This window comes from Lepidochelys kempii, chromosome 25 (genome assembly GCF_965140265.1).
Source record: "Lepidochelys kempii isolate rLepKem1 chromosome 25, rLepKem1.hap2, whole genome shotgun sequence".
NCBI classification, from domain to species: Eukaryota; Metazoa; Chordata; order Testudines; family Cheloniidae; genus Lepidochelys; species Lepidochelys kempii.
In genome coordinates, this window is record NC_133280.1 from 16,850,809 (window position 1) to 16,869,744 (window position 18,936).

The 18,936-nt window shown below is 43.5% G+C and overlaps 2 protein-coding genes across 13 annotated transcripts in view; one reads left to right on the forward strand and one right to left on the reverse strand.

Moving 5' to 3' along the window:
- The window catches only part of MYO9B (myosin IXB), a 77,248-nt gene extending 74,620 nt beyond the window's left edge, over positions 1-2,628 (reverse strand). For 5 of the 10 annotated variants that reach the window (XM_073324212.1, XM_073324215.1, XM_073324207.1 and 2 more), the window contains exon 1: positions 2,443-2,628. The gene's annotated coding sequence lies outside the window, so the exon portion shown is untranslated. Of the gene's footprint in view, positions 1-739; positions 881-2,442 lie in introns of all 10 variants that reach the window. The other 5 variants (XM_073324214.1, XM_073324210.1, XM_073324211.1 and 2 more) reach the window with 3 other exon arrangements.
- A 57-nt stretch (positions 2,629-2,685) lies between these two features.
- HAUS8 (HAUS augmin like complex subunit 8) lies at positions 2,686-17,459 on the forward strand. 3 transcript variants are annotated; one of them, XM_073324648.1, is made up of 12 exons: positions 2,686-2,852; positions 4,555-4,693; positions 4,805-4,875; positions 5,306-5,361; positions 5,866-5,971; positions 7,588-7,701; positions 8,996-9,078; positions 10,415-10,489; positions 11,798-11,956; positions 12,989-13,130; positions 13,843-13,984; positions 16,439-17,459. In XM_073324648.1, exons 2-12 carry the CDS (start codon positions 4,668-4,670, stop codon positions 16,557-16,559), a joined length of 1,095 nt encoding a protein of 364 aa, XP_073180749.1. In that variant the 5' UTR covers positions 2,686-2,852; positions 4,555-4,667; the 3' UTR covers positions 16,560-17,459. The 3 variants fall into 3 exon arrangements, with proteins under 3 accessions (XP_073180749.1, XP_073180748.1, XP_073180750.1); XM_073324647.1 differs by lacking the exon at positions 2,686-2,852 and having other exon boundaries at positions 2,865-4,693; XM_073324649.1 differs by lacking the exons at positions 2,686-2,852; positions 10,415-10,489 and having other exon boundaries at positions 2,865-4,693.
- The last annotated feature ends 1,477 nt before the right edge of the window (positions 17,460-18,936 follow it).

Genomic DNA, 18,936 nt, shown 5'->3' on the forward strand with positions numbered 1-18,936 from the left:
GAAAGGTGGCCAATCATTTACAGATGGTGGAACTGACGCAGAAAGTGACTTGCCCAAGGTTACCCACCAGGCCAAACACAGAGCTGGGAAAAGAAACCAGGTATCTTGAATCCCAGTTCAGTGCTCTGTCTTCTAGAGCACACTGCCAGAGTCAATGGAACGGCAGAGATTAACATGGATTACAGTGTGAGCATAACAAGAGAAGAGCTGATACATTGAAATGAAGCAACAATTGCTTTTATTAAAGTCTATTAATCATTCAGGTACGCTGCAACCAGATGTGATACGCTGTTGTGTATGTCATACCCAATTACAGTGACTGAATTTACTCCTTTTCTTAAAGCAAGGATATGTTAAAACTTTGCATTTTTAGATGTGCTATTTTATATAAATTCTGGATAATAGCATCATGCAACTTTAAAGGGAAAAAGTCAAAACTTCTGAAGAATAATAATTTTAGGCAAATAAGTATATATACACCCTCTCCACAAAATTCAAAGCTTGTGGAGAATTATAAAACACAGCCATCTTGTTTTTCCTTCAGTTTTTTCTATATAAATCTGTTCCTGATGACATGCAACATAAAGAAACCAAAGGTTTACTGAAGTCAACAGGTGTGAATATTCATGTGCTAATTGGAATGTAGGATTGCCTCATGACAATTTTAGGACAACTGCTCCTGTTGGCCCAGTAATAGGTCTGAAATCCCTAGACCCTTCTGAATGCTTGCAATAAATACCTTATCTGCAGATAGGAAAGCAGGCAAACTGATATTAATCCACTCTGAAGTGTTGTGTGGGGAGGGTGCTGAAGCCATCATCCTTGAAAAGCTGGTCACATGTCAGAAGTCTAAGACCACCTCCGTGACTTCTACTACTGTCTTACAGAAGATGGAAATGAGCAATTATAGAACTGTTGTGGGCACTGCTTATTTCTCACCAAATTCAGAAATTCTGAGTTGTGAATTCCCCATGATGCTCACAAATGGAACCAGTTACGATATCGATATTAGTCTCTAGCCATTTTTCTAGTCAAAATAGAGGAACCTAGAAAAAAAAAGTATGCTTCCTAGCTTTAAGACCTTAACATTCTTTGGACATAAGACAGAGTGCCAATAGTAACCACATTGCAATCCTGTCTGCTAAACACATCAATGCAGATAGATGCAGCATAGCATAATACAACCTACAGGCACTTTCTCTTAAAACTTGAGCACAGAATAGGAGTCTGAGGCAGCCTGTGCAGTAGATGGGTCTGTAGTGCCTCCTGCTCACTGGCTTAGTCGTAGAGCATGGAACAGAGAGCACCCACAATCACAGCTGCATGCTTGGGTTTATTTTCAAAGGCCAGGCACCAGAAGGTCTTAGGAAATAGCTGTGAGCTGGAAAAACCCAACTCCACTGCCAATAATGGTTCCAAGTAGTGTAGTTCGGATTCCCCAAGCAAACCTTGAAGGACCTTATCTAGGAAGTTGGGGCAACCAGAATGTGTCTTCCTCCCTGTAACCTCCCAAATCCCATGGGCAAGCCCTGCACCATCTGAGAGGGCTGGAAGCTACAGATCCCCCTGTGTATTTATAGAAGATCTGATTCAACCCGCCCTCCTGCCCTTCCTCCTCCCACCATCGCCCCCTGTATGACACTCCATATGTTATCCTCCAGTTCTCCATTACCCGTCACAAAGCAACTCCCATATGAAGAACTCTGTATAGCATTATCGCCTTCTCCCCCCAACCAGCCTCCATTCTCCCCACCCTTTCCACAAACCATCCTACACCCCTTCTCCCAACCATGTCTCCCCCCCCATCAAACCAGCTCCCTTCTCCCCCCAACCAGGGGTGCTGGAACAATTTGTATGGTGGGGGTTCTTAGAACCATTGAACCAAATTGTAAAACCTGTATATAATGGAAACCACTTCAATCCAGGGGGTGCTGCAGCACCCCCAGCCCCCCTTCTCCCCACACCCTCGCAAACCGCCCCCGGCCTCCCCATCCGTCCCCCCTTCTCCCCACGCCCTCCCCCCCGTCCCCCCTTCTCCCCACGCCCTCCCCATCCTCCCCCCCCAGCCCCCCTTCTCCCCACGCCCTCGCAAACCGCCCCCGGCCTCCCCCCCGGCCCCCCTTCTCCCCACGCCCTCGCAAACCGCCCCGGCCTCCCCATCCGGCCCCCCTTCTCCCCACGCCCTCCCCCCCGGCCCCCCTTCTCCCCACGCCCTCGCAAACCGCCCCCCCAGCCCCCCTTCTCCCCACGCCCTCCCCCCCGGCCCCCCTTCTCCCCACGCCCTCCCCATCCTCCCCCCCAGCCCCCCTTCTCCCCACGCCCTCGCAAACCGCCCCCGGCCTCCCCATCCGGCCCCCCTTCTCCCCACGCCCTCGCAAACCGCCCCCGGCCTCCCCATCCGGCCCCCCTTCTCCCCACACCAGCCCCTTCCCGCTCACCCACCGAGGGAGAGGAACGAGGGGGGCAAAGGCCCGTTCCCCATCGCGCTCCTCCGGCGGCTCGGTTGGTCGATCACTCCCAGCCCGGCGGCGGCCCCTCCTACCAGGCCCCGCCGAGGAACCGCTCACTTCCGCGTTTGCGGGGAAGGGACAGGGCAACGCCGGGCAAAGCCTGAGGAGCTCCGAGCCGCTAGTGCGCCTGCGTGCGAGAGCTGAGCATGCGCGCTGCTAGCTGGCAGCGGGAGGCGGCGCCTGGGCGCGCGCCTCGGGTAGAAATCCAGGGGGATGCGCCAAGGAGCGTGTCCGTTTGGGTCGGGCTGCGTCATCCCGTCTGCAGAGCTGCCTGCTTTCCCCATGAAATGCTCTGGTTCCGGCTCCTGCTCTCATCCCGGTAGCAGGTTCTCTGCGGCAGCGGTGGGTTCAAGGCGGTAGCCCTGGGGGGTCGCGAGCTGTCAGCCGCCAGCCCAAACTCCGCTTTGCCGCCCGCATTTACAATGGTGTTAACTGGATTAAAAAGTGTGTTTAATGTCTAACGGGGGGGGGGGGTCGCACGCAGAGGCTTGCTGTGTGAAAGGGGTCACCAGTACAAAAGTCTGAGAACCCTGGCGGTATCAGATGTTAGTAGCCAGGTGCCTGGGAAGCCTGGGCTCAGTTGCAGGGACATGCTTAGGGCATATGGGCCAACAAAGAAAAATTCCATGTTAGCCACGCAGCCTCTTTGCTGCTGTACAGGCAGGGGGAGTAGATTGTGATGCGACTAGGTAGCTACAAAGCAAAGCCAATGTCACTAAACTGTTGTTATTGCATTGCAAATGTCTGATCCTTGCTGTTATCATCAGTTTCCTACACACCTAGGGTGACCAGACAGCAAGTGTGAAAAATCGGGAATAGGCGGCTATATAAGACAAAGCCCCACATATTGGGACTGTTCCTATAAAATCGAGACATCTGGTCACCCGATCCCTAAAATTATGTGAAAAACAGCCCACCCATCCCGCTAGACAGGGAAGGCAATATCTGGGGTAGCCAGAGGCACTGGACTGGGAGTAGTGGGTGGCAGGGGGCAGCAGGTTCTGCGTTTTCATGGTGCTCAATTTGTGCCAGGGCAGAGCCCCAGCACCTCTAGGCTTGGCAGTTCATAGTCTGGCACCTCTGGGCTTGCTGCATCAGTTATGAATGTAAAAAAATTGCTTGAGCCCCAACACCTCTTTCATTGCAAATTAAGCAGTGGGTTTGTTCTGTGCCCAGCTGCACTTAGTGTGCCAGGTGGCAGCTCAGCACCAAGAAGCAGGTCCGTGCTGCTCCCTCTGCATTTGGACAGGCAGCATGAAAAAGGAGGTAGAACTGATACCTTTCCTTCCCTCAGGCACATTCCCAGCCACTCTGATCTCACCTGTAGACTAGCATCACCCCATTGAGACCACAGTATGTGGGTATGTGTGGAGTGGAGTGTCTCGTCCTCATTTCCATCCTTTTAAGTCTCTGCTACATAGGAGAGGTTCCGGTTGCAGGAAAGGGTGGCCAAAATCAGGAGCCTTAAAAGATCAGCAGTGTTGTCAACTCTCAGGATTTTAACACGAATCTCATGATAATTAGGGTTTTTTCCTTAAAGTCCCAGATCCTGGAGTCAAGTTAATACATGAGAATCTGAGCTTTAATTTAAAAAAAAGGTAAACCCCTCGTACTTGTGATGGCAGATAACCCTTGACAATATTACCCCTACTCCCAAAGACTCAGAAACAAGAAAGAAAGAAAGAAACAATTATTATTTTAGCTCATGATTTTTAAGCCTAGCTCATGATTTGGCAGGGTGATGGTGGTTTGCTGACTCATAATTTTGAACATTTAGGGTAGGAACCACTAGATCTGGCCTGCTACAGAAAGACAACCCTGACTGGCAGGGTATAAGCCAGTGGGTGGTTTCTGGTGCCCCAGCGAGGCCATGAGCGGGCTGGCAGAAGGGTCCCAGTGAATGTATTGTCCTGTGCTTACGGCCGACATTGGCTCCCGAGCTACTGGCCCTGGTCCCGTGGGGGCAAATGTACAAGGCCCCTGCAAGGATTTGGGGTGGGGCGGCAGGGGCTGGAAAAAGCTGCGTCCGCCTTTCCCCTCCAAGCCGGCAGGGGGAGCGACCAGGAAGTGGGCGTTCTAGCTACTCCCGGATAAACTCGATGATGAGGCTGGAGAAGTAGATCATCGCGCAGCGCTTGCGCGGGAAGTTTGACGGCGATGGCGGCGGCGGGAAGCCCGGCGGGGTGAGTGGGGGGCGCTATCCCCGTTATTGCCCCTTCTCCCCGGGGCAGGGCCCGAGCGGGCCCCTTCGGCTCGCCTCAGCGCGCGCTGACCTGGTGCCGGTGTTTGTGCAGGGCGCCCCCGGGGGCGGAGGGAGCTGCTGGACCGGACGGGAGCGCGGGCGCTGCGGGGCCGAGGCCGAAAGGTAGGGGCTGGGGGCGGGCCGGGGCGCTGGGGCGGGGCCGGGGCCGGGTGGGCCCGTAGGTAGGTAGAAATCCGCTGATTTCTCCTTCCCCAGAGACTCCTGCGTCGGATCCACGCCGCCGCCCGCCCCCCTCACGAGCTCTGCCCGCCGCCGTTGTACCCAGGGAAATTTGGCCGCCCCCGAGTTCATCCACCCCTCCCCCCACCGTGTACAGCCCCTCCCTGCCTCCTCCCCCTGTTAAATAAGGGGTCAGTCATCCCCATGAGCCGGAAACATCACTAGTAAAATATTCATTTGTTATAATGCATGTCGTTGTGTGTTGCATTTGCGAAATGCTTCGTCGCCACAGTGCTGACACTAGCGTAATTTAGATGGAGATAAATAGTCTTCTTGCTGGTCAATTTTCATTTCTTTCTTTCCTTCCTGTCAGGGGGAAGAGTTGTGAAGGCTCGCTACCTTCAATATGATAGAAAAGCTCTGGGGAAGGTGAAGTATGGTTTCAAATGACCTGCTTTAAAAAGAAATGCTGGCCTCTAACATAATAAAATGAAAGCTGATTGAAGAACGCAGTTTTAAACATTGAAAATATATATCCGCTTCAACTGAAAAACAAATATTTTAAAGAGACTAGAACATGGCTTAGAAATATGCCTGGCAGCCTCTGATGCTGTAGGAGCTGCCTAGTACTATTGGTTAGACAATATGGGTTTCTCTAATCCCAGTCAGTAAGAGTTTTTCTCTCTTCTCTCCCCACCGTTCTTATGAGCTCTTACCAAGTCCCAGAGAGAGAAATCAAGATAAAGAATTAAAGCCAAGCCCAGGCCTCTTATGTGATGTTGCAAAGCATTGTGATGCTCCAAGGCAGTGTTTTTTTGTTTTTTAAATTATCTGTCTATCAGTGAAATTCTGTAATGAAGTAGGAGTCAAGACAAGGCATTACACCTCTTAATCATTATTAATCTTGAATATTTTCTGTTTTCTGGTTGGCAGAGTACCTCAACAAATTCATCTGTAGTTTCTGGTGTGAAAAGATCTGAAAAGGGGGAAACCCCAACTGGAAGAGCAGGCATTTTTCAGAAATGCAAAGCCACCACAGGTAAGTGGGTTTTTTGTGTGTGTTTAGCAAAACAATCAGAACAATTCTTTATGGACGTCTCTCAACCTGTGCTGCCATAGTATCACTGAGGGAGCAGGGACTATTGTGAAATTCTCTAAAGCAGTGGTCACCAGCCAGTAGATCGCAATCAACTGGTCAATCCTAGAGGGTCTTCTAGTCGATCGTGATCTGCAGCGAGGCTGCTGCTAAGGCAGGCTTCCTGACTGCCCAGCAGCATGCCACTCCCAGAAGTGGCCAGTGTGGCCTGGCAGGGGTCTCCCTCTGTGGCTGCCCCTGCCTGCAAGCCCCGCCCCTGCAGCTTCCATTGGCCACAGCTCCTCACTCCTGGCCAGTGGGAGCTGCAGGGGCGGGGCTTGCAGAGAGGGGCAGTGTGGAGTCATGTGCCCTCCCAGGGGGTGTGTTGGGCCCTTCCAGGGGTGGTGTGGGGCTGGGATAGGCAGAGAGCCTGATGTAGCGGTAGTCAGACCAGGAGCTGCTGGAGGTAAGTGCTGCTTGGTAGAAGCCCCCTCCTGAGCCCCTGCCCCAGCCCTAGTCCTGACCCCTCTCCTGGAGCCAAACCCCCTCCCAGAATTTGCACCCCTGCCCCAGGCTCAGCCCTGACCCCCCCCACACACACTGTGAACCCCTTGGTCCCAGCCAAGAGCCTGCACCGTCTCATGAACCCAAACCACCTATCCTGTCGGGTGAAAGTGAATGAGGGTTGGGGAGAGGGAGCTAGGGTGGGGTTGGAATGGGTGGGGCTTTGGGGAAGGGGTGGGGCCTCAGAAGAGGTGGGATAGATCTTGGTCACCCTTAAATTTAAAAAGTGATCTTGGGCATAAAATGGTTGGAGACCACTGATCTAAAGATCGTAGACTAGGTAGTCTATAGGCCTACAAAAGCTTCCCCCTCCCCCCCCATCTGACGTTATAGCAGCATTGTGACTCCTGTCATTGATACTTATTACATTAAAATATATAGTACTATGTGTAGATTAGCTCTACATTCTCTGTCTGGAAATGAAACACCACATTAATTCTCTAGAATAAGCAGATATCTGTCATTCTGTAGATGGATTGGGCTGCTACTTTAATACCCAAAAATACTTCTCTAATTTTTAATAGATCTAGAGGAATGAACAATAAAACCCCCACAATATATAAATCACTAGTAATGTTGCAAATCTACATGTTTATACAATGATCCTGTATGTGACTCTCAGTGTCTGAGCACTTGTCCAGGTGATTATCCAGTTTAGTCTGGTAATGTGGGAAAGGAATATTTTAAAATGATTTTAATTTAGCATTACTTCTGTACTTTAATCACCTATGCTTTACCTTTTCCTTCATTTGGGTTCTGCTCATGGTGGCAAGCTATGAAATGGCTAAGATAGCAGCATTCTGAACAAGTTAAACCCCAACTAAAAGGAACTTTGCAGCAAGTTACACCTGCTATGTTTGTTGACTTTTGGAAGACGATAAAGGTGGAAATATCCAGATGAGACTTTTCTGGGTTTTTTTAATGAGCTATTGTGCAAACACTTGTGAACTTGCAGAGCTAGGTGTTCTGGGCTGCTCACTTATGTTTTACCACACTAAAATAACACGTTTCTACAGGCACTGCTCCTAGCACGCTAAATCGTACTGTCTTGGGAAAAGATGACTTGCAGTCCACTTTATTAGAGGGCCATAAAATTGCTCGACCTGACCTCGATCTCTCAGCTATTAATGGTAAGTTTTCTCCTTTAACTCTCTCCTTTTAACATCATTGTTTAAATCAAAAATTAGAATGTATGTTAATGGTATTTAACGATTTTCTGAAGATCTCAAGCATACTACAAAAGAGGGTAAACTATTACTCTCATTCTAGAATTGAAGAAACTGACATAGTGAGGTGAGGCCTAAATTTTTAAATGACCTCTATTTTTCAAATCCCCAATTTTTGGGGTGCCCTACTTCTAGATTCCTAGGACTTGATTTTCAGAGCATCCACCACTCTGATTAGTAGTAACAAGCTGAATTTGTTGTAAGCGCTCACCGCTTCTGGAAATTATGCCCTATGTATTCAAAGGTAGGAACCTAAAATTAGAGGCCAGTTTTGAAAAGTTGGCATGGCCATGTTCATACGAGTCAGTATCAGAGCCAAAAATAGAATGTTTCTGCTTGGGCTCTTTCTTCCCTTTATAAAATCAGCGTGGATTGATTTAAACCAAGGCAATTTAAAATCAGCAATTTAAATTGCCAAGTGGAAAGACCTGATTTAAATAATGGATTTTAATCAATTCTTCCATTTTGTACTTTATTTTCTAAAGAAAGGTACATTCTCCTTGATATAACCATTAAAATATGTTGTTTTACAACTAAATGGGGCCTTTACACTAGATTTGATATGTATTGTTGCTGCTTAGGAAGGTACACTAAACTATATATGTTTGTTTAAGTAAATGTGTAGCTGAGTACTTTCAGATTCTTATTAATTGTACATTTTTAGTATGTTAGAAAATGGTGATTAACTTTTTGCTCTTGATTTGTCGAGCTGCATTAGGATGGTAACTGGAATTTAATTAAACACACAAGACAGTATGTCAAATGTCTTTCTGTTAAACAAAACAACCCCTTAATATAATATAATGATCCATTGTGCCATATTTATAAAGCTTGACCTTGGAATCAGGAGAAAAACTTCTTTCTTTACATGGAAAAATAGCCTTTAACTCAGTTTTTGCTAGAGGCTCATGGATTCAGCATTTTTTTTTATTTAAATGTTTTAAGAGATTATAATTTTAGATCTTAACATATTTTGTATTAAATTCAGATGTCATTTTAAAAAAGAACTTAATTTAAATAACAAAATAAAAAAATCTGATTAAAAACATTTAAATCAATTTTATCCGCCCTGCATAAAATCATGTTAAAACTGGCTTTTAATAAGCTGCTGATTGTCTCACTCAAAGCATTTTGGCAGAGAAGTGCTGTGCATAGAGATTTTTATTTTTTTTATATATTTTTTTCTTTTGTGGTTTAGACAAAAGTCTCTTAAAAAAGATTTCTGGTTCAAAGTCTCTCTTCAGAGCAGAATCAAGAACACGAAAAAAAGACCAGAACTCAGTAAGTGACACTTTAAATTAGCTGGAAATTGACACAGCTATATTTACTGGGAATGTACTGAATAAGGATTTTTGTTCATCATTAACTTTGTCAGCCAGAGTTAAGACTTCTACCCAGAAACCATGTGGTAACAAGTGTTTCTGTAGTGTGTGGTGTTGGTGAGAGTGTCGTCATCTTGAAAGCACTAAGGACTATTATGGGCTGAAGAGCTGCTGTAGGGCTTGTGGGCTAATGCTGCATGCAGTAGTTCCCAAAGGACTAGAATAAAGAATCTGCCAATAAAACTAAAAGCATTGGGTACAAGCAGCTTTGCTAAAAATAGCATGATAAATGCTCACAAAAGGAAATGTAGTAGATCAAATTTAGCCACGGCTGTAAAGCTTAATAGATTTGGACCTACTTATACTGGGCTAACCTCAGCTCTATATGTAAAATTTTACATTCCTTTTTAAGGAAAAAAATCTGCATTTTGCTAGTGAAATGCACCCTATCCTAAGCATTCTAAAATTTCTATCAAAATATCCTTTGTTCTGCCAGCTGCCATGTTGTATAGTGAAGTATTACCTTGAGTATCCGATATCATTTTGAATGGAGGAAGAGAGAATGTATAATCCAGTATGGTGCTTTCTTCATGTCACTGCAGGGATGGAGGCCTCTCCTTAGTGTGTCACCAAGCATATCTGTCCTCTAAAGTGTGACCAAGTACAATTATTAAAGGCTCACATGGTCTCTGCTGGTGGGGATTTGATTTGTGTACCACCAGCACTCCATTGTGAGTCCAGCTTCCATTTCTTCTTAGACCCTACTCTGACTTTGGCTAGTCTTCAAGTTAGTTCTTCATCTTGTTGTGCTCTTACCCATGCTTTCTAATGGTGTCCCAATGTTCACAAATATGCATGAAGGATACTTGCACCCCGTGATTTGTATAGTACAGTACTTGAAAATTAAACTGAGGTCCCTTTTACATTGACAACGATTCATCCAACACAGCATAGAAACTTCATATCCTCTAGTGGTATTGTGAATCCTTCAGAGAATACACTACACTAAGTAGAGTGACAGGATAAAAGAACAATAACCCAAAGTTAACCAGCCTCCATGCTGGTAGGTGAGAAATGCTCCATTATTAAGAAATACACCCATCTGAAAAAACAATAGTCTGTGTGTAGTTGACACTTGGTGATAACAGGGTGGGCTTTGTTTACAAACGTACTTGTAATGATCAGAGATGCTGCTTTGAACAGACTCAAACTTTAGTTTAGAAATACTTGTTTGTATTTAATTTCTAAGTATATGTGCTACCATTAAATTTTTTTTTTAAATCAATTTCCTTAAGAAATCTTCTGATCCTGATGATGTGATTGGGATGTTGGAATCTCAGGCATTGTTATTAAACTATGTATCAATGAAGGTAAGATGCAAATAGTCAAATGTTTGGTATTCCAGAGCTACAAAAAACATAGCCTATTGGAAAACTTTCTAAATATAATTGAAACAACCTTTCTGCCCCACACAAGTTAAATTTGTGCTTCAGATAGCCTTGGTTATGCAATTGTGACTTCAGACACTTCCTCATATATAAAAAGAAAAGGAGTACTTGTGGCACCTTAGAGACTAACCAATTTATTTGAGCATAAGCTTTCGTGAGCTACAGCTCACTTCATCGGATGCATACTGTGGAAAGTACAGAAGATCTTTTTATACACACAAACCATGGAAAAAATGGGTGTTTACCACTACAAAAGATTTTCTCTCCTCCCCCACCTCATATATAGCATTTCATGCACTTCATTAAACAATGATCAGGGCTGAGAGAGCTTCTGAGATAGTTGGGAGGAGCCTCCAATTTCCAGATGAAGTGCACACTTTGACCATTCTTATATTTTTGCAATGGTATAAGTGTGCATGGTACACTATAGATAAAAGTTTTGAGCCCTTGCTCCCAAGAGATTACAATCTAAATTAGGATTATTTAAGGAGGGAGAGCAACATAGTGGGAGGGGAATACAGGGATGGGATGACAAGCGATTCAGCAATCTGCTTAGGTATTCACTGAGGTTAATGATACAGATTTACACAGTTGTTAGGTTTACAAGCCATCATACTATAATGGAAGAGGTATGTTTGGGGGGGAAATTTGGAGGCGAGAGTAGAGTCAAATGGGGAGGGGAGGAGGATTTGGTATTAGAAGCTGCATGGAAGGTGAGGAAATAAGGGACCAGATGATATAGGGAGTGGTTAAATGTTTGACTTGGGTGGAGTGAAATGGACAAGATGGGGAGTTAGACTGGTACAGGATCCTGAAGACCTGGTCAAATATGATACAGAAGATGAGGGGAAATCGCTGAAAACATTTGAAGAAGAGATGGTCATGGTCAGAGTAAGGCATATGACACATCTCCCTCTGAAAACTCAGATAAATTTTTTTCTCTACCCTTGCACACTTCCTAAGTTTTCCCTTTTATAGACTAGATGCCATTTTGACTTCAAGGAGCTCTAGTAAATGATCATGGAGGTGAGAATCTTCCTTTACAGAATATAATAGCATTTTAGTAACTATATAAGGTACAGAAAAATCACTGCATACAGTGAGTTAACTTCTGAATTCAAACAAGTTTGAATTTCTCTTCTCTCTCAAAATATTTTGGAAATAACTTAACCCCTAAAGTACTTAGCTGTGGTTTAATATTGGCTCCAAATACATTCTTGGATTTCACAGATAGAAAAAAATATTGCCCAGCTGGAGGAGAAAGGTGAAAGAAATTTATCAATCTTGTGTGAAGAAAAGGAAAAACAGCAGAAAAAGCTGTATGAGCTGAAACGCCAACTATTGCTCAAGAAGAGAGAGCAGAATCTTGAAGAAGTGCTGGATAAACAGGTTAGTTTATCACACTTCATGTTTCTCCTGCAGTTTGCAATTGCTCTGAAGAAGCAACCTTTGGCCTTTTGGTACATTCTGTGCCTCAAACAAAAAAGCATCAAATTTGAACCCTGCTGTGACACTTCATGCTTCTCAGCCAACGTAAAGGAGGTAGAATATCTGCAGCACCTGCTTTGGTGGCCTCTCGTGTATGGACTGGAGGAAACACATGGAGGTCTGAAGGAAGAGCAAGAGCATATTCTGAGCTGTGGGGTGGTGATAGTGCACCAGTCACCAGAGCAGCTCATAATCTAAGGCATGTAAGGCTTAAAGCAATAGTAACATCCTTTAGTCTTTTGTGGTACACCACTTGCGAAAGCACAGCATCTGGCCCCAAACATCCTGGACTACTACAGATATCCGGGCCAGAGCAGAGGCACTGATCACTTCCTGGGGTGTGACACAATGGCATCTCCTTGCTGTGTGTTTTCTGTTTTGTGGCATGGGATCAGCATAAGGAAAACTGCAATGGACCTTGATGCATTGAGATAGGTGGCAGCAGCTCCATCTTGGCATTGGTACCTGAGGGAACTTTTTTAAAAAATCACTTAATGGGAACATATTGTAGAACTATAATAACCAAACACCAAGAGCCTTACTAATAGTAATTTAAGTATCCCTTTAAAACTACCCCAACTGGTTAGAACAAAACGTTCTCATCTTTTCCAGTTTATTTTGTACATTGGCAGTGCTTCCAAACAGAGGAAGTAAAGAAACAGATATTGGAGCAGGCCTCCTCAAAGATGGAGGGGGGGCACTTTTGAAAATAGGAGTATGTGATGATACAGCCACAGAATTTGTTGATTTTTTTAAATACTATTGATGGCCTTTTTAATACTTTTTAATACTGGAGTAATACTGAACTCCAATCTCACTTTATTCTCTTTATTTATCTCACTTTATTTAAGACAAACCAGATAAATTCTGACTGTTCTTTCAGAGTGGCTTCTCTGCATTGAGGTGCTGGGTTATGTCCCTTTTTGTTTTCAGATTGAAGTCCTTGCTCCTCTTCTTACTGTCTGTGAACAGTTTAAGGAGGAGTATAAGACCTTTGCAACTGCCCTGGACACCACTAGACACGAGCTTCCCATGAAGAACATTCACATGGAAGGAAATAGACACAAATATTTGGGTATGAAAACTCCAAATTAACAGGATTTTGCACTTTTCAGTGTACTTGACTCTTGTGTACTTCTTTGAATTGAAATGTAACTCTAACCTTGTTAAATCCATGGCATGACTCTTGTTCGCTGCCCTTGGGTTTTTCTATGGAGGAGACACTGAAACATTAGTCCCAAGCTTTGCTTTGTATTGTCTGCATATTTGTTCATCTCTAGTTAATAAGCTGCATCCATCCAGTTTCTTTTTCTGTAAGAAGAGCAGAGCACTCTAAACTAAGAACACTTGTGTAGCATTTATAAGAGATTTCTTATGGGTTCATTATTATTGAAAGTATCTGCAAGGATTGACATTTGGATATTGTGTCAATAGCAACATATAGCTAGCCAAGGAAGTCTGAATAAATGAAGCTTCCGCTCCTGTTGTAGCAATACATGGTCTTGGCTTGTAAACTTTCTGTGGAACCTACTAATCTCACAAACTGAATTGAGCAAGTTACCTAGTCTCCTGCTGTGATTAGTCTTAATATAATGCAAGACAATTTTGCTCTCATAGTAATATGCTCCTGTTGTCTTTTCCTGAAGGCTGAGTGTTCACCAGTATGCTCAGATGTTCTTCAAGCTCTTGGGTGACCACTCAAGCTGCTGACATCTTTAAAATGTATATTATTAACAGGTGCCACTGTACATTCAGTGATAATAGCTGTAACATTTGCTCTTTTGTAGAGGACGTACAAAAGCATTTAGCTGTCACACAAAGTCTTTTGGTGGAAGCTGCACCTGGTTACTTGGAAGAAAATTCAAAGGCATTCCCAGTACTGAAAGAACTTAAGGAAATTGCTCTCAAAATGGATGCAGAACTTGAAAGGTATTTACAAAATCATGCTGAAGACTCCCGAGTTCTATAATGGATCTTAAAATCTGTTTTAAAAAAAAAAAAACTGCGGGTCCTACAACCTCTTCAGACAATCCGTATATGAAATGGCTAGTGCCACTAAGCTTACCTCCTGTACCCTAGTTTAGAGCTGGCCACGACTGGCCAGATTTCACCCCTCCCCTACAGAGCAAGAAACACACACACCCATTTACTCTCCTTGTTCCCACCCCCAAAGGTCTACCTACACAGAAGGCAATGAGGAAAGGATCACACAAGGGGGTGGTTAATGTGACACATTCTGACTCCCATAAACAAATTTCAACCAAGGCTAGCAGTCCTAAAGTCCTGAAAGACAGGACAACAGCAAGTACCAGGGATTGGAGGTGTGGGCTACAGCACTCTGTCTTCAAGAACATAATGCAAAGAAGACCATGACTCTGCTCTCCTATTCTTCTATATGGCTTTGCAAAGAGGCTCCAGTAATGGATTATACCTCCCCTCTGCATCAGTGTGTATCCCTGGGAGTATCCTGAACCCAATTCCTTTCCCCTGCTATACCCCATGAGTCACCACTTCCGTAAAGGCTTGCTGCTGGAACATCCACCAGAGGTGAGAAAGGGACATAATGCAATAGGGTAAATATTCCCCCAAGAAGCAGACTAGAGTTGAAATAACTAGGGCTGTCAATTAATTGCAATTAACTCAAATATTAATTGCGATTAAAAGAATGAATCACGCTTATTTAACAATAGAATACCAATTGAAATTTATTAAATATTTTTGGATGTTCTACATTTTCAATATTGATTTCAATTACAACACAAAATACAAAGTGCTCACTTTATATTTTCATTACAAATATATGCACTGTAAAAATGAACAAAAGTGTTTTTCAGTTCACCTCATACAAGTACTGAAGTGCAATCTCTTTATCGTAAAAGTGTAACTTACAAATGCAGATTTTTTTTTTGCTACAGAGCTGCATTCAAAAACAAAACAATGTAAAACTTCAGAGCCTACAAGTCCACTCAGTCCTCCTTCTTGTTCAGACAATCGCTAAGACAAACAAGTTTGTTTACATTGATGGGAGATACTGCTGCCTCCTTCTTATTTACAATGTCACCTGAAAGTGAGAACAGGCGTTCTCATGGCATTTTAGTAGCCGGCATTGCAAGGTATTTACATGCCAGATTTGCTGAACATTAGTTTGCCCCTTCATGCTTTGGCCACCATTCCAGAGGACTTGCTGATGATGCTCATTAAAAAAATATGTAACAATTAAATTTGTGACTGTACTTCTTGTGGGGAGAGTTGTAAATCTCTGGCTCTGTTTTACCCGTATTCTGCATATATTTCATGTTGTAGCAGTCTCGGATGATGACCTAGCACATCTTAGTTTTAAGAACACTTTCACAGCAGATTTGACAAAACGCAAAGAAGGTACCAATGTGAGATTTCTAAAAATAGCAGAAGAACTTGATCCAAGGTTTAAGAATATGAAGTGCCGTCCAAAATCTGAGGGGGACAAGGTATGGATCATGCTTTCTGAAGTCTTAAAAGATCAACACCCTGATGCAGAAACTACAGAACCCAAACCACCAAAAAAGAAAATCAACCTTCTGCTGGTGGCATCTGACTCAGATGATGAAAATGAACATGTGTAAGTCCGCACTGCTTTGGATCGTTATCAAGCAGAACCCATCATCAGCATGGAAGCATGTCCTCTGGAATGGTGGTTGAAGCATGAAGGGACATGTGAATCTTTAGCGCATCTGGCACGTAAATATCTTGCAACGCCAGCTACAACAGTGCCATGTGAATACCTGTTCTCACTTTCAGGTGACATTATAAACAAGAAGCAGGCAGCATTATCTCCTGCAAATTGTAACCAACCTTGTTTATCTGAGTGAAGGGCTGAACAAGAAGTAGCACTGAATGGACTTGTAGGCTGTAAAATGTGACATTGCTTTGTTTTTTAATGCAGTTATTTTTTGTACATAATTCTACATTTATAAAATCAAATTTCATAATAAAGAGATTGCCCTATAGTACTTGTATGAGGTGAACTGTAAAAAGTGTATTTTTCAATGAAAATATTTGTAATCAAAAATAAAGTGAGCACTGTATACTTTGTATTCTGTGTTGTAATTGAAATCAATATATTTGAAAATGTAGTAAACATCCAAAAATATTTAAAATAAATGGTATTCTATTGTTTAACAGCATGATTAGTTTTTTTAATCGCTTGACAGCCCTAGAAATAACATGAAATGGAAAAACTCATAGGCCCGCTCATGACTGAACCCAGAGACCTCTCCCTCTACAACACTCCCAAGTTCTTGCTATATTGGAAAGCAAACCCACATTTTCTACCACTTTACTACTCATCTAATTAAGTTACAGTTAGCCACAATAATTGCTTCAGTCTGTCTGACTTGTTTACAGGAGCTTCAAGCAAGTACAGGACCTGTCCTTTGAAATCAGTAAGGAAGTTTCTTTGCATAACCAAAAAGTCTGTGAAGAGACTCATGGAATAGAGACCCTGAAACACTGGTACTTCGATTAGCTTTGAAATGTTCCTCAGTGACTTGAATGCCTGCAGATGCTCAACCAAGGCCAAGGAGCTTGCACAAAAAAGCAGACTAAAGTTAAGGACATCTGCCTGGTAACTTTATCATACATTTCCTCAGTTATATAATTGTAAAACATTCATGAGCTATGATGTGGAGCATTTTTATAACTGAACCAATGTGGCATGAGTCCACTGTAGACTCAAACCCCCAGCCCTACATCCTTTGTGGAAGCTCCTTGTCATTGCTAGGTCATTTTAAATGCTGAAATGTGGAGTAAGAGCTCTAAGAAATGTTACTGTTGACAAATTTAGTACACCCATCCAATTTGTTTGTGTTCCTTGTGTGTCGTTTCAATGCAGCAGGGCAAGAGATCTCTTCCCAAGGGAAATGTGGCTCAAAGGTCATTGTGTCAATATGTAGATGCAGGACCAAATGTGTGTGGGACTGTGCATTATTGACATTAGCCTGCAAGAGGGATGCCTGAGCTCATGTCATGTGCACTGGTCATTCTGTGAGGAAGTGCAGCAGGAAGTCTGATCACCCCTTTCCTTTGCAATTTAGCAAGAGGAAAAGTCCAGAGAGATGGCTGTCGCTCTAAGTGGTAGTTAAATCAAAGGATGTTGAATGGGGGAACTGATCACTGACTTCTCTGTAATATTGTGTTTGGTAAAGCTTAAAAATCTCATGCTTAAAGTCTTGTTCTGTATCTTAGTATTTTTCTTTTGTATTAGGTTAAGTTTTGTTTGGAAGGAGATTTAACTTTCTGAAACTTACTCTCGTCACTAATGGCCTTATTATACGGTTCACTCATGCCAGGTCTTGGAGAAGGTTGTGTACAATTTCCCGGAGCCGTTTTAATATACATGAATGAAAAATAAACTTTATTTCCTGAACTGTCCTGTTTCTCCACATTATTACTTTCTACAAGCCTTTTCTAATGGAGCAAGCTACAGCATCATGTCCTGTATGGGAAATCGATGTATAAAAGCTGCTGCAGAAAGGTCTGTCCTCCTTATAGCACCGTTCAGAGCTGCTCTGTTTCACTGTCTCATGCTCCCCCCTAAGATCTCTACTGCCCATTCTGGGTATTGAAACTCACCCAGGAGCAGCCAACTCTTCAGGAGGGTGCCTTCTGTCAGGGCCTAGTACAAGGGGGGCTTAAAGGATCCATGGAGGGGGGAAAAAAAGGCTCTAGCCACTAAGCCATTAGACTTCTCTAAAATCCCTCCTCTGCTGTTCTCAAGTTTAAATCTAGGGCTGTCAACAGGAGGCCTTCACATGTCTCTGCCATACAGCAGCTACAATGGGCTAATCTGTTATCAAGTCACTAGGAAGCATACTACTCAATTTAGGACCATGTACTAATCGAAAAGGAGTTTATTATGTGCTGCTTGTCCAACACTATGCCAAATGACCAATTAGTGCAATATTCTCTGTTCTAAACTCTAAAGCTAAGTCCATCTATTGGCAATTTTACTACTCTGGACTTTCTAGTAGTTTTAAGGTGACAGTTTACATCTTGTTGATGAAAATGTTACATATAGAATGCTATAGATCAGTGGTTCTCAAACTTTTGTATTGGTGACCCCTTTTACATAGCAAGCCTCTGAGTGCAAACCCACCCCCCTATTTATAAATTAAAAACACTTTTTAATATATTTAAGACCATTATAAATACTGGATGCAAAGCAGGGTTTGGGGTGCAGGCTGACAGCTTGTGACCCCCTGGAGGTCCCGACCCCCCCAGTTTGAGAACTCTTGCTATAGGTGAAATGGATTAGACAAACTTTACTTTGTAAAAGCAGGTATGAGCACAAATTAGCGCACATACCTTTTAGAATTTTTGAATTTTTCTGTACACTAGAGTCTTGTCTATTTTTGTGGGTAGAAATCTATAGTCAACTATTTCATGACCTTTGTCCACCACCCTTGGAATTCTGTCTGTGGAGGTTACACTGCAACATTGGTCCCACGCTTTGCTTTGTATTGTTGCAGGTTTGTTCATCTGGAGTTAAGATGTGTCTGTCCGATTTGTTGTTTTCCTGCTGTAAAACAAGCAGAGCTCTCTAGGTGAAGAGCATCTTCCTCTTCTTCCCTTCTCTCCCCCCCCCCCCCCGACCCCTGGCTCTTTCTCATGTTTCTGCACTTCCTCACAGTGTTGTTCTTAAGCCCTTCAAGTTTGTCCTTCATGGTAATAAAACTTCATCCTGAATTCTCTTTTGTTTTGCAAAGAACAGACACACAGATCATTCTGATTCTTGTAGGTAGTTCCTTCCTGTTAGTCTGGGCCTTTAAATTAGTTTCTTTAAAGAAAACAAGTTTACTTGTTTTAACATTAATTTGTTCCTTTTTCTGGTCCACCAAAGCTCT

Excerpts from the sequence above, each read along its gene's own strand:
- HAUS8 (XM_073324648.1), top strand. The coding sequence starts at position 4,668 with ATGGCGGCGGCGGGAAGCCCGGCGGG. Across the intron at positions 4,694-4,804 it reads GCGGCGGGAAGCCCGGCGGG|GGCGCCCCCGGGGGCGGAGG; the intron begins GTGAGTGGGGGG and ends GTGTTTGTGCAG. Across the intron at positions 10,490-11,797 it reads TAAACTATGTATCAATGAAG|ATAGAAAAAAATATTGCCCA; the intron begins GTAAGATGCAAA and ends TGGATTTCACAG.